Here is a 14,611-nt window from a genome sequence, read left to right on the forward strand (position 1 = left end):
CACAGAAGCGAGTCTCCACACCACGCTGCACCGATTTAGTGCAGCACGTGGGGACTCACCAAGTAGGCAGCTCAGTTCGGGGGTGGCTTGTGGGTCGGTTAAACGACCCCTGTGGGTCGCTTGTGGCCCATGGGCCTTAGGTTGCCTACAGCTGTTATAGCACCTGTCCAGGATTGCAGTTGGCATCACTTGAATAAAAGCTTTTATTAGGGAAACAGGCTTGAGTTTAGTTAAATAACTGGCTCTAAAATGCTTGTTTTAGAGAAGAGGAAATTTAGAGTTCTTAATTAGCTGCAATTCCTTTCTAGAATCTTACCTAGCTAAGCCAGATCAGGATTTATTCAGGAATTCGTGAAACACAAACTTTCATGATAGGAATGTATTTGCTTAGGTGCAGATGTTTCTTCTATCATGGCTACATTGACTGACAGTTAGATAGACTTTCATCAAACGTATATATAGCAGGACTTCTTTGTGCCTCACCTTCTGTACTTAAATCACTTAGGACCGAGGCTGTCTGTTCAGGACATATCTATTGCTTCTTGATCCATCTGCTTTACAGTTACTTCTGGCTCCCTTTCTCCAATTATATGGTCACAATAATCAAATATGGATTATTTTGTATGCAATATCAGAGTGGGGCACACTACCCATCAATCACGCAGTGCCCCACCCATAAAAGAGCCTCATTTTATATGGTCAAATTGATTTCTAAGCAAATCTGAATATGCTCTTAGATGAGAATGGCTGAGCATGCTATATAAATTAGAACTTTATGTGAAAGTGGGAGGTTGGAATCAGCTCCTTGTCTCTCGCAATCTGAATTTGGGAAGAGGGTTCTCTTACTGTGTGGCTGTTGATCTTAGCTTAGAGTACGTGAAATGAGAACAAGTAGCGTAGAGGTGGTGTCATTGAATTCCTCAATTTCAAACTGGATGCATGTTTTCCCAGCTTTCTTTCAGCAAATGATAAATTCCATGGAACCCTTCCGGAATGTCCCACTGATGCAACTTTGGATAGGACCACATCCCGTTGTGCTCTTATATCGTCCAGAAACTGTAGAGGTGAGGTTGTCATTCTTAGACTTTACTGCATGGCTGGGGAGCTCCCCTGCAGCACTACCAAAACCCACCTCCCCCTGAGTATAATCTGCCAAACAGTGCATGCCTGGAGAGGATGATGAATAGGACCAAAGTGTCAGCCAAAAATGGGGGTGGGAGAGTAGAGTTGTCCATTCTCTTTCACACACTGGTGCACTCTTATGACTATTTACTCAAAAATAAGTCTCATTGTGTCTAATGGGGCTTGCTCACTTTCTTGGGAGCAAGCTCCATTAGATTCATTGGAACTTATTTCTGTATAGACTCAGAGGGGATTGCAGTCTAAAGACTCCTGGGAATAAGTCCTGTGGAAGCCGCTAGGGCTTAATTTCTAAGAAATATAAAGAAAGGTGCCAGATCAGATTTGGGATCCTTCTGAAAAATACTACTGTAATCCAAGAACATGAGAGAGAGAGAAATAGTTTTTCCAGTGCATGCACTCAAGAAAACCTTGCACTTCATTTTGTAGGATGAGCATGAGGATTATGCTTAATGCAGATGTTCTGTCTGAAGATCTTAGCTGAGTGCTATTCATCAACAGTGTGGAGGTGGTGTTTTTCAAAAAGCAAATGCCATAATATCTGCTCTGATTTATTTATTTATTTATTTTAAAACTGGGCAAAGTCCCTCCCCCCTTCCTTTGGCAGGATTTTGACAAGTGCAGCTGTTTTAATGCAAATTACTGGATCCTGTTAAAAGGGACTGAAATCACTTGCAACTGCCAGCCGCATGGAATAGGTCTAGGGTTGCTGCCACTTATGCTGGACAAAGAGCTTTAAAGCAGATGGTCCTCCAGATGTTTTTGGATCCTCCTCCCTCCATTCCTGACTATAGGCCATGTTGAATGGGGCTGATGGGAGTTGGGGTCAACAAAGTCCAGAAGGCTACAGGTTCTCTCCACTCCCGATTTAAATGATGCAGTACAGCAAAAGGAAGGGCAGCCACATTTGCCCTCCCAGTCCCATCATCTGTCCCCCCACCTCATTTTCTCTGAAGCACAGCTGACACCCTCCCAGCCACAGCAAACAAAGGAGGTAGATTGAAGCAGATGGGCTGAATGGGTGGGAGCAAGAAATATGGCTGCTGTGTTCCTTGGAATTCTAGGCTTTAACCCTATAATCCACATTCTGGAATACATGAAGAAATAATAAAGAGGGGGTACGTGTGTTGAGAGCCGTTCCTTGATGATGGGTTCACAGCAGCCCTCAAGGGTGGGCAGATCTCCAGCACTTGCAAGAGTGAGACAGAAGAGAAAATTCCAGCAGGACACCTGTTGAAGTTCCTTCTTCAACACAGCTATTAAAGGTGCTGGAGTTCTGCCACATTTTGCATCTAGCCAACCTACTTACAGGCTAGGTTCTCCTGGCAGAAGGAAGGGCCCTCAGGCAGGCTGGAATCAGGCCCCTTTTGCTAGGATCTTAATAGCAGAGTCATTATCCTGCTAAAACTGGTCTTACAAATAAGGGTGGACATAGTGATAGGGAAACAGAGTTGACACAGGGAAAGAAGCATCTGACAATGATGATGGAGACAGATTGTGCTGCTGTCTGCAGCTCCCTATGGAGGCAGGCCTTCCACTTGGAAAATGACACGATGCCCCTAGCTGCCTGTCACGCAGCAGGAGCCAAGAACAGATGCCAAATGTGGTTTTCAGTGCAACATGCACCTTTCTGGGAATCTCAACTGCTTTTGCAATTATCAAAGAACATTTGAAAGTACATGAGTAATTCCCGGTATACGCTAGATGGGGAATGAGCTGAGCCAAGTTCAGGTGACCTGGGATGTCCTTTTGACCTCCACACATTGAGCTTTCAGAACAGACGTGTGCGTGAGCTGTGCACTCACAGGTCCTCACATCCTTACTCTGTAGTCTAAAAAGTAAAAGAATGAAAGCGCAAGTTGTAGAAGGGAGCCCTATGGCGGACAGGCTCTGGGTCTGCCTCCTGGTGACCCAGCAACCAGTGGGAGCTAGTGAGACCATCAGGCAATCAGGAGAAAGAGTGTGGGATTCAAGTTAGATTCATAGAAAGGCAAAGTCAAGAAGTTACATTTTTCCTTGCTTCTGTTGTCAGGTAGTGTTGAGGAGCTCTAAGCATCTTGCAAAACCCTTTATCTACACGTTTTTGCATCCTTGGCTGGGCACAGGACTCCTAACGAGGTAAACGGACCCAGAACATAAGTGGGAATTGTACCCTTTTGTCCTACCCTTTGGAATACATTGTAGCTGGTGTGTTCAGAGCAGGTTGGGTTATCAGTCCTGCCACACATGTACAGTGGTACCTTGGGTTAAGTACTTAATTTGTTCCGGAGGTCCGTTCTTAACCTGAAACTGTTCTTAACCTGAAGCACCACTTTAGATAATGGGGCCTCCTGCTGCTGCCGCACCGCCTCAGCACGATTTATGTTCTTATCCTGAAGCAAAGTTCTTAACCCGAGGTACTATTTCTGGGTTAGCAGAGTCTGTAACCTGAAGCGTATGTAACCTGAAGCGTATGTAACCCGAGGTACCACAGTATAATGAATGTGTGAAGGAGGAAGTGGGACTGGGGTTACAGGCCACACCCATGACAGCCCACTGGCCACACAACACCTGCACACCTGTGTGGACTTTGGAGGTGGGCTGGTGGGTGTAGCCTTGCTACAAGAAAAGTACTGAAGAGCTGATTGGTGCTGACTTCAGGACCTGCTTTTAGCAGAGGTCAGCTGGTCTCTATGGAGTTCTCCACTGGTTGGGCTTTGAAGGCAGCGCCAAGCAGCTGATTGATACTGACTTTAAGGCTCCTGATGGTTTACTTGCAGCCACATCTCTATCTGTCACACACAGATGGCATCATGTATCCTTGCATAGCTCAGCTGGTTAGAGCACAGTGCTGATAATACCAAGGTCTCAGGTTTGATCCCTATATGGGGCAGCCGCATATTCCTGCATTGCAGGGAGCTGGACTGGATGATACTCAGGTTCTCTTCCAGCTCTACAATTCTATGATTTGATGTGAGGGCAAAAATGAAATGGCCTAATGGGCAAAACTGAAACATCACCCCTGTATTAACATAAAACTAGTTGGGAGAATCTGCAGTGAGCTGGAAGTTTTCAGCTGCTGGCTGGAACAGGAAAGAGATAATAGTTTATGAAGGAAAAGCCTTAGGAGGTGACCACTCATTGCCAATCCAGAATTGGCATTGAGATCCATGAGATTTGAAAAGTGGTGTATTGCTTGAACATCACCATACTAATGACCTCAGTCTGCTAGGTGCTAGTCTTTATGTGGTCAATCATCCTTTTATGTAGCCTAGGCAAGGGGGCACCAGAGGGTTCAGGGAAACCCCCAGGTTTCCAGTGCCAAATCTTTATTGCAGGGATGGGGAGACAAGGTGGAAAGAAACCAGTAAAAAACACATTGGAGACTGAACATGATCAGTGACTATGGGCTGTTGACTGTTAGAGAAAAAAATGGTCAGTTGGGGGTGAGGAAGAAAGGAGTGTCTGGAAACCTGAACAGGAGCACTGCACACTGCCACGTTTTGTTCCAGGTCCTGCTTGAAGGCATTGATGTTTCAGTCTTTGTTTTGCAGCGCTGGAGGCAAATGGCGGTCCCGAAGGAAAATGTTAACACCCACCTTCCATTTTACCATCTTAGAAGATTTCCTCGAAGTGATGAATGAACAAGCCAATGTCCTTGTTCAGAAACTTGAAAAACATGTGGACAAGGAGCCGTTCGATTGCACTTTATACATTACTCTGTGTGCCCTTGATGTAATCTGTGGTAAATACAGTTGCTGCTGTCAAAGCGTTGCAGTAAATGAGGTTTAAACATCCCTGCTCATTTGTTGGACGAATGGACATTTTTGTGAGATCTGACCAGAAGAGTTGTTCTCCTTGTAACAATTTATCTAAATTAGACACATGCCATTTTAAAAATAACGTGAATCGCTTGTTGTTCATTTAAATTCTGTCAACACTGAGCTTGATGGGCCCTCTGCTCCGATTAGGTCCCATTCGTGCTTTCTAGGAGAAGGGGTCTTCATTTGATTTCTCTCTCTCTTCTGTTCCTAGAAACAGCTATGGGCAAGAACATAGGAGCACAACACAATAAGGATTCCGAATATGCCCAAGCTGTCTACAGGTAGTTGTTAGTGGGATGACACATTCCAGTAGCAAGGATTTGGAACCTGTGGCCTGTCAGTGGTCAGGGATGCTGATAGTTGGAGTCTCAACAGCATCTGTAGGGCCACAGGTTTCCATCTCTGAAGCAGAGCCTTGATCCGCAGTGTCTTACTGGGGTGGGGGGGGGGGGTTACATGGAAAAAAGGCCCTAACCCTTCCACCATGCAGATATAATAATAATATTAATACTACCACCACCACCACGTCTACTAATAATAACAACAACAATTTTGTATTTATACTCTGCCCATCTGGCTGGGTTTCCCCAGCCACTGTGGGCGGCTCCCAGCAGAATATGAATATGAATAGCGATAAAAGATCAAACATCAAAAACTTCACTAAACAGGGCTGTCTTCAGATGTCTTCTGAAAGTCAGATAGTTGTTTATTTCCTTGACATCTGAAGGGAGAGTGTTCCACAGGGCGGGCGCCACTACCGAGAAGGCCCTCTGCCTGGTTCCCTGTAACCTCACTTCTCGCAGTGAGGGAACTGCCAGAAGGCCCTCGGAGCTGGACCTCAGTGTCCGGGCAGAACGATGGGGGTGGGGATGCTCCTTCTGTCTTTAACCTGAACTTGATTATCTGCATGAAAAACTTGCAAAGGCCTGCTTTGTACAATCTCCCCCCCCACCATTCCTTTTGGAGGTGGATTGCACGAACCGGGTTGAATGATTATGTAGAAGCCCCATCCACACTGGAGGTGACCTGCACAGTGGAGGGCCTGAAAACGGCCCAAGCTGTATGTCCTGAGCTGGGGCTCTTTGTATCTATTTCACATGTATACCATATTTCTCTTTACATGTCTTTCATGACACTAATTTGCTCAGATTAGTAGCAATACATCTGGGCTCTTTCCTGTACTTTTTGCATTTTCTTAGGGATATACCCAGCTTTGTTGCTTGTTACCCTAGGATGAGTGTTCTGATTCAACAAAGACAGAAGTCTCCCTGGCTCTGGCCTGACCTTCTGTACCTCATGTTCCAAGATGGAAGAGAACATTACAGGAGTCTGAAGATACTTCACAGCTTTACTGATAATGTAAGCCGCTGAATATTCTATTTCATAGGCACAGATACCAAAAGGTATTCACAATTGTGACCCTCCCAGACTTTGGAGCCCTGCTCACAGCATGTCAGGCTGGGCAAAAGTTTGCTCTCTCCACTCCCAGCCTTTGTGTCTTTAGGGAAAACATCTAATGACGGCTTGAGGGTGTTTTTTTCCTGAACTCGCTTACAAGGCTTCTGAAATCTGGATCCCCACATTATCAGTGTTCCAGATTGCAAAGAGTGTTGTGTATTCAGGCAATTGTGCTCCCAAGCTCCCTTCACACGTTTGCATTCAACGAACGAAGGTTAGCTTAGAGACATTGGGGGGCAGGACCAAAGTGACACCCATTTTCTTCTAACCCCTTGGCTCCTGAATGTCCAGGATGACATGCCATGAAGAGCACTATTTTCTGGAGTTTATGTGATTCCATCCATCCACCCATCACAGCTATAGTTTTCCCTATGGTAACAGTGTGCATGTGGCAATTCCCATTTTATCTTCACCACATTCCTGCAAGGCAGGCTGTGCTACGAGAGAATGACTCAACCTTCAGGCTACCTATTGGGGTTCATGGCTGAGTTGAGATTCAAACTCAAGCTTCAGTTCAACACTATCCACTGTGCCTCACCAGCAACAGTTTGTTATTGCCAAGACATCAAATGCATCTTCATAACTGGGTATACGGACCTTGCTAGGTTCAGGGGACAACAGAGATAGCTAGTCATGTTGTTTGGTACTGCAGTGAGTGCACACACTGGATCCTGCAATCTGAGCAATGAATGGCTTTTTTTTGTTTTTATTATCTAAGGTCATTGCAGAAAAAGCTCAAGAACTAAAAAACCAGGAGCAGCATAGAAGCAATGCTGTCAGCAACGGTGAACAAAACGGGCACAAAGTCAGGAGAGCTTTTCTTGATATGCTTCTGAATGCCACAGATGATGATGGGAAGAAGTTGAGCTACCTGGACATACGAGAGGAAGTGGATACATTCATGTTTGAGGTATAGAATGCCCAGTACAAGAGTGCTAAGAAAAAAGCACACCAAGAACTCTGGCCAATATAAATTTCAGTAGTGGGAGTGGTTCCTACTCGAGTACAAGAGTGCTGGTATAGCATGGTGGTTAAGAATGCTATCCTGGCCCATATATCTGGGAGTAAAGCCCATTGAACTCAATGGTGTTTACTTCCAAATAGAGAGGTGTAAGTGTTAAGAGGCTGTTCTACAAGTCAAGAAATCTCTGGCTATAGGCAAATGTCTACACATGGGACCTGCCATAGCATACGGTACTTCAGCTTAGTGCTGAAAAAAAAGTACCTAGGCTTGGTTTGAGCTTGTTAAGAGAAAATAATTGTAAATAATTGTTTCAGATATGTGTTTGCTAATTTAACACATGTAGAAAATGTGTATCTGAAGCTGCCCTTAGCTAGATGGTAAGCTTGCATTTGCCGTACCCGATTAGTCTGGTATTCTCTTCCAGTGGAGCATAAATAAATTCTCAGTGATGCATCTTATTTCATTAACAATACATGGGCATGAAATAAATCATTGCCTGATATTAATTTGCTTTAATAAAGAAAACAAAGAACTACTTGCACACAAACAGCTGCCAGACAGATTGCTTAATGGTAGTTCAGTGAGTATAATTAAAACCTGACTTGATTCACCAATAACTTTGTTGTGTGTGTTTGCCCTCTGGTGGTTATAGTGGTACTGAGGCATGGTTGTTTATTTATTAATCATTTAATTCCATTTATGAATTCCTTCCTTTTTAAATATCTCAGAAGTGCTTTAACAATACAAAGAATTTAAGAATACAATGTATAAAACAGTTCCAAATCCAGATATAAGGTAAAGGTAAAGGTACCCCTGCCCGAACGGGCCAGTCTTGACAGACTCTGGGGTTTGTGCGCCCATCTCACATCTATAGGCCGGGGGGCCAGCGCTGTCCGCAGACACTTCCGGGTCACGTGGCCAGCGTGACAAAGCTGCATCTGGCGAGCCAGCGCAGCACACGGAACGCCGTTTACCTTCCCGCTGGTAAGCGGTACCTATTTATCTACTTGCACCCGGGGGTGCTTTCGAACTGCTAGGTTGGCAGGCGCTGGGACCGAGCAGCGGGAGCGCGCCCCGCCGCGGGGATTCGAACCGCCGACCTTTCGATCGGCAAGCCCTAGGCGCTGAGGCTTTTACCCACAGCGCCACCCGCGTCCCTAAATCCAGATATAGATGGGGATAAAAAAAAAAATCCTCACTTAAAATGGTTGTGGAGAAAGGAAGGTCTTCGGTGGGCACCAAAGAGGCAAGAGGGATCTATCTGCCTGCTGTCTAGTGGAGGCAGTTCCAAAGGAACTCTTGTTTTCAGTTGACTGAGACATGGGAAGTGGGGATCAGTTACAATGCAATGGGCAAAAACAAAAGAAAGCATGTTTTTATACAAGAGATTGTTTTTCTATGAAATATGCAATTGTTTTATACATGACACATTTGGGATTGTGTGAAAGCAGGAAAGGTGGGATAAAAATAAAACAATATCACATGTCACATGTCATATATCATATAAAATAAAATGAAGGTACCTAAAAGCCAAGCTTCAGTGTATATGTCTGTTTCGTATTTAGATAGGTGTGTTAACCATCCTACCAAGATCTTTTCAGATATGAGAGTGACTCAGGAATGTCAGTTTGTCTTTAGCACGTGGAATGTGACCAGGCCTGGAAGAAACCCTAGGACATGGTTTTCCTTAATTTCCCCCCAAACACTTACAAGACTTACCGTATTTTTCGCCCCATAGGGCGCACCTAGTTTTTTTTTTGGGGGGGGGGGAATAAAGAAATTTTTTTTTATTTCCCACCCAGGCGTGGGGCTGGCGTGGGGGAAGCCTGAGCTTCCCCCAACCCCAGCCCCCAGAACAGCCTGCTATCCGCAAGCCTCGGGAGCCTGGCGGGAAGTCGTGCCGGTCTTCCCAGGCTTGTAGAGAGCTGCGCGAAGCCTGGGCGCGCTCTTCAGCGCGCCCCAGGCTTCAGAATGCAGGCAGCTCTGTGCAACCCTTGGGAGGCCAGTGCGAAGTTGCGCCGGTCTCCCAAGGGTTGCGCAGAGCTTCCTGAAGCCTGGAGAGCGAGAGGGGTCGGTGCACACCGACCCCTCTCATTCTCCAGGCTTCAGCGAAAGCCTGCATTCGCCCCATAGGACGCACATACATTTCCCCTTCATTTTTGGAGGGGAAAAAGTGTGTCCTATAGGGCGAAAAATACGGTACTCTTGTATGTGGCTGGTGCCTTCAAATTTTGGATTTGTGCTAAGAAAAACTGCTGTGAGTTTCAGAGGGTGTGAAATACTTTGTTTAGGCCTTGGATTGGGATATCATTATAATGGCTGAGGATCCTATTTTTCTGATAAACGTTAGGCCTCTTTCATTTCCCCCTTCAAGGGTCATGATACTTCCGCTTCTGCCATGAAGTGGTGTATTTACTTGCTTGCAAGTCATCCAGAAGCCCAAAGAAAAGTTCACCATGAACTTGATGAGGTTTTTGGTAAGTTTATTTTTCTTTTCTGTGAGTATAAACCTGGGTAAGTATGGTCTGCAGGAATACTTCTGGGTATTTATTGATTCTTCTAATGCAGAGACGGAGGACCTCTTGTAAAACATTGAGGCTTAACGGCATAAAATATTTTGTGGAGATTTCCATTTGCAGAGAATTGTAGCAAATCGCCTGTTGCTTAAGAGCAATGTGTTGATTTGTGTTTACAATGTATTTTGTAACAGGTTTAAAGCCAGCTTGCAGTACAACTTTGAAACACTTTATTGGTGTGGAAAGCTCATTTATTCATACTCTGTACGAGGCCAGATCAGAGAATTCTGCTCATATAAGTCCAGTACCTTTGGCCCAGCATGAGTCCCAGTTTGGCCCATGAAGCTGTTTTCACCAAATCATACCCACTTGCCCCCCCCCATGTCTAACAGGAAACATTTAAATAATAAACTCTGTAGGTGGGATCTACTCTGGCTTGGCATATTTCTCAAAGTCTCCCAGATAACATTCGGCAGAAACAATCAATGATGCTTAGCATCCTTTCCCTTCACCAGACAATGATGCTCCGCTGGTTTAGCTCTCTTAAAAGGGACCACCTATAAAAGGATGGCAGCTAGTCTCATACCTAAAACAAAAGAGACTGAAGTTAGTTAGTTATTTTGCTGGCAGAGTGGGGCTATGAGTGCTTGGAAGCTCTGTCCTTTAGTAGCCTCAGCAGCTGACAAAATACCGTTCTGGAGTCAGGAAGCTGGCCTAATGCTTTTTATGCTTTATCTCAACCTCTGGCTTAGGAAGACATGCTGACTTGCATCCTAAGCCTAAGCATAGAAATGAATTATGGCAGTGACTGAACTAGTCCCTCAAATGTCCCCTGTTCCACCATCCTTTAAAAGTAGGTGTCTGAACTTCAAAGTTAGGATGCATGTTTTGCTGGTAATCAATAACACGTTTCTCTAACCGCCTCTTGTTATCATATCAGGGGACTCGGATCGTAACATCACAATGGACGATTTGAAGCAACTACGGTATCTGGATTGTGCTGTTAAAGAAGCTCTTCGCCTTTTCCCTTCTGTCCCGTTTTTTGGCCGTACATTGAGTGAGGAATGTTATATTAGTAAGTATTTCAAGCGGGTTTATTTATTTATTTACGTTATTTATTAAATCTGTATACCACCCTATACCCTGTAGGTGTCAGGGAAGATTCACAGCATAAAACTACAAAATAAAAAATACATAATAAAAACGAAAACAACCCAATAATCCGGCCCTCCTTCCACAACACATTTTAAAGGGGCATCTGATGTCAATCAGCCAAAGGGCTGGTTAAAGAGGAATGTTTTCGCCTGGCGCCTAAAGATGTATAATGAAGGTGCCAGCTGAATCTCTTTGGGGAGAGCATTCTACAAATACGGAGCCATCGCAGCTTGATGCCTTGATGTTCTGTGGCTATAAGCTTAGTGCTAGCATGGCTGGTTTTACAAGGAGAAGTTTTCACGACTATCCATTGTTCTTTGGCAGGAGGATTCAGGATACCCAAAGGAACGGATGTCATAATTGGGTCTTTCTTGCTGCACAGAGACCATGTTGTCTTCCCGGAGCCTGAGGAATTCAGACCTGAGCGATTTTTCCCTGAGAACGCAGCTGGGCGGCACCCGTATGCATATGTGCCTTTCTCTGCAGGGCCAAGGAACTGTATCGGTATGTGTGAGAGTCAAAAGTCAAAACTCCAGAGCACAGTATGCTTCTATCACTGATCTTTCAAAACAATTCTCAGCATCCTTAACAAATCATAGTCTCCAGAGTTCTTTAGGAAAGCCATGGCTGTTAGTTTTATAATGGACAGTGCAAACACACCTAAGTCTAAAGGTCATTTCTGCACCAATACTATGAGCCCTTGCCTTCCACTTCCCCCACTTTTTCCTTCCTTCCATTGGCTTTCCCCTCCCCACACATTGTTTGTTTGGGTGGATTTGATTATACATCTGTATAGAAAAATGCTTAAGTGTTTAAGAATTTAAAATTGAGTTTTGGGGACCTGTGATGTGTTGAATAACAATAAATGTGCACTACTGCTATGGTTAATTGCATCTTGTAATTGCTTTTTAACTCCTCTGCAGGTCAGCGCTTTGCAAAGATGGAAGAAATGGCGATTCTAGCTACCATCCTGAGGCACTTCTTTATTGAAAGTACACAGCGACGTGATCAGCTCTGCCCTGTAGGAGAACTGATTCTTCGTCCAAATAAGGGCATCTGGATTCAGTTGAAAAGGAGACCAACTTCCTGCTCTTAAAATAAGAAACCTCAGGGAAATTCCTTACCACACTGCATTGGGACTACTTCAGTAAAGACTATCAATTTTCATAGCAGGATTTTTCAGAGTGCCTGATGCGACTATGACTTATTTTTTAAACTGCCCAGGGTGGCTGGGGCAGCCCAGTCAGATGCACATGGTACAAATAATAAAATTGTTATTATTACTAACCAAGGTGGTGGTGTTTCTTTTTGAAAGCAAACAGCTGCAATCCAGGTTTGCCTTTCCCTTCTCAAGAGGGAGACTTCAAGACTTCAGGAGTGAGAGAGGCTGCTTTGTGCTTTGTGCTTCTGGGATTTCCAGAATTGGAATCCTGTTCTTAGCATGTAGTGGAAATCTGCCTTTAGAGGGATTTAAAAAAAATTAATTTGAGAACCCCTCTGTCCTGATGGAGAGAAATTTGGAATGGATCTAAATCATCAGGGTACTGCCAGACTGTCTGCATTTTGAACTGGAATTCAATCTCATACCAGCAAATTCAGGTTGAACAATTAAAGCTGATTTGGAGCTCTTGTAAAACAGGCCTGCGTCCTCAAAATATATATTTTTTTAAAACAAGGAAGGTGAAAGCACACTGGAAAGCCTGGAATAACACTTGATTGACCCAATATGTCCCTCAAAACAAATCTGGATGAATTATCATTGTCTCGCCAGAATTCTCTCTGCAAACAAATCAGGGTGAATGCTTATTAAAGAAATCATCTGGAAGTGACCTCAGTATCATCCAAGACGATGTGGTGTTGAGAAGCCACCTTTTGTCTGTTCTGTGGTTCATTGCTTTAGATAAAGAAGTGGCAGTATCCAATCAAGAAGAAGTTTGCAGACTATAATCAACCCTCTCACTTTAATGCAGGTATGCCAATATTTTTAGTTTACTTTTTAAAGTTAAGAGATTAAGGTAGAAATCATGAATCATCCATTAAATTGATTCCAGAGCATGATGTTTGTATCCAAGCATTCCTGACACTGGGCAGGACTCTAATCCAACCCCCAAACTATCTCCCCACCTTTGACCCAGCTAGCTCCACTGATTGGCTGGTCAGCTCCTCAACTACCATAGAAATATTTTGCTCTGGAGGTGATGTGGCAATGGGCCCTGCTGGTTCTCCCTTCCCTTCTGGGATGCCTGGGATTGCTGGGATGGGTTCCTCATCTGAGTCACTGCCCAGTCTGCCTCTGCTCCCCACCTTGGAGTCATCTTCCTCTTCTGACCATGCATGCCACTCCTGTGCTGTCCTAGTTGGTGCCATAGCACCCATGACACATAGCAGCTGAAAATGGGTATAATACCATTTTATGGCTACCCTATGTAACTTTTAATACATGGAGAGAGGGGGAGAGATAAGGATTAAATGGGTTCCGAAGCATGGATGTATCCAAGATTTCCTGGCACTGGGTAAATACTCTGCTGGCTTTTTGGATCTAGGGTGAAGATTACAATCTGTCCCAACTGTTTGTGTAAGTAGAGATTTATAAGTTACATAGTAGTCTTTTAAGCTTCATGAAACTTTTGGACAGATGAGGTAAGAAAACTGTGACCATAATAGCATTGCTTTGTTTTCTTTTTTCCTTTATGCCTGATTCTCTGCGTAGTAACAGCCTGACAGGTGGAAATTTAACAGATGGCGCCTTCCCCATCTCTTGACCTTTATATGAGCAAAAGCTCCATCTGAAACATTTTCTTTTTCTTGGATGAAGATAAAGGCTGCTTCCAGACAGTTGCTATATATGATGAGAGGGATTCAAGCACACACCAGAAATTCATATTTTTTTTGCATTAAATTGTGAATTAAAGTGCCATGTCACACTGGACTTGTGTATATGGGTGTGTAAGTGCAAGGAGAAGGTATAGAAGCGGATGTGGTCATACTGCTCCACAGATCTTCTGCCTCAGCATCTATGTGAGGTAGTAAAGGGATTAGGACTTCTGCAAAATGAGGGCAATTCCCGGCTGTCAGCTATGTGGAACTTGAGGAAGGGCTGTAGCTCAGTGGGAGAGTCCCAGATTTAATCCTGGCATCTCCAGATAGGTCTGGAAAAGGTTCCTGCCCAAAACCTTGGATAATTGCAGCCAGTCTGTTTAGATGATACTGAGCCAGCTGGACAAGACGCCTGTGCTATTTGGCTGCCCCAGGACAGTGCAGAGTTTTAAGCTACTATCATGGGCATAGCGGGAGGTGGGCAGCTGCCCCCTATCAAGTAAAAAAATAGAAATACTTAACTAACTGACCAGTCACATCGGTTCTGCCCCCCAACAAAAGTCCTGCCCCTCCAAAAATAAATAAATCTTGGCTACGCCCATGGCAGCTGCCCCCTCCCCCAAATCAAGTAAGTAAATAAAAATACGAAACTAACTGACCAATCGCCTTGCAGATAACTCGGTTCTGCTCCCCCCCTCCAACATAAATCCTGGCTACGCCCATGGCTACTATGGTACCATGCATGCCAAGACTGGTCC

The 14,611-nt window shown here is 44.5% G+C and overlaps 1 protein-coding gene across 5 annotated transcripts in view; it reads left to right on the forward strand.

Moving 5' to 3' along the window:
* The window catches only part of LOC309540862 (cytochrome P450 4V2-like), an 18,310-nt gene extending 5,987 nt beyond the window's left edge, over positions 1 to 12,323 (forward strand). Inside the window, exons 1-10 of one of the 5 annotated variants that reach the window (XM_082238209.1) lie at positions 735 to 1,064; positions 3,173 to 3,258; positions 4,674 to 4,864; positions 5,155 to 5,224; positions 6,176 to 6,302; positions 7,120 to 7,311; positions 9,740 to 9,842; positions 10,822 to 10,956; positions 11,361 to 11,540; positions 11,960 to 12,323. In XM_082238209.1, coding sequence (XP_082094335.1) covers positions 882 to 1,064; positions 3,173 to 3,258; positions 4,674 to 4,864; positions 5,155 to 5,224; positions 6,176 to 6,302; positions 7,120 to 7,311; positions 9,740 to 9,842; positions 10,822 to 10,956; positions 11,361 to 11,540; positions 11,960 to 12,132 — 1,440 coding nt within the window. In that variant the 5' untranslated portion in view covers positions 735 to 881 and the 3' untranslated portion in view covers positions 12,133 to 12,323. Of the gene's footprint in view, positions 1 to 734; positions 1,065 to 3,172; positions 3,259 to 4,673; positions 4,865 to 5,154; positions 5,225 to 6,175; positions 6,303 to 7,119; positions 7,312 to 9,739; positions 9,843 to 10,821; positions 10,957 to 11,360; positions 11,541 to 11,959 lie in introns of those variants that run through there. The other 4 variants (XM_082238208.1, XM_082238207.1, XM_082238206.1 and 1 more) reach the window with 4 other exon arrangements.
* Positions 12,324 to 14,611: the final 2,288 nt, after the last annotated feature.

This window comes from Podarcis vaucheri, assembly GCF_965113315.1.
Source record: "Podarcis vaucheri genome assembly, chromosome: 9".
NCBI lineage: Eukaryota > Metazoa > Chordata > Lepidosauria > Squamata > Lacertidae > Podarcis > Podarcis vaucheri.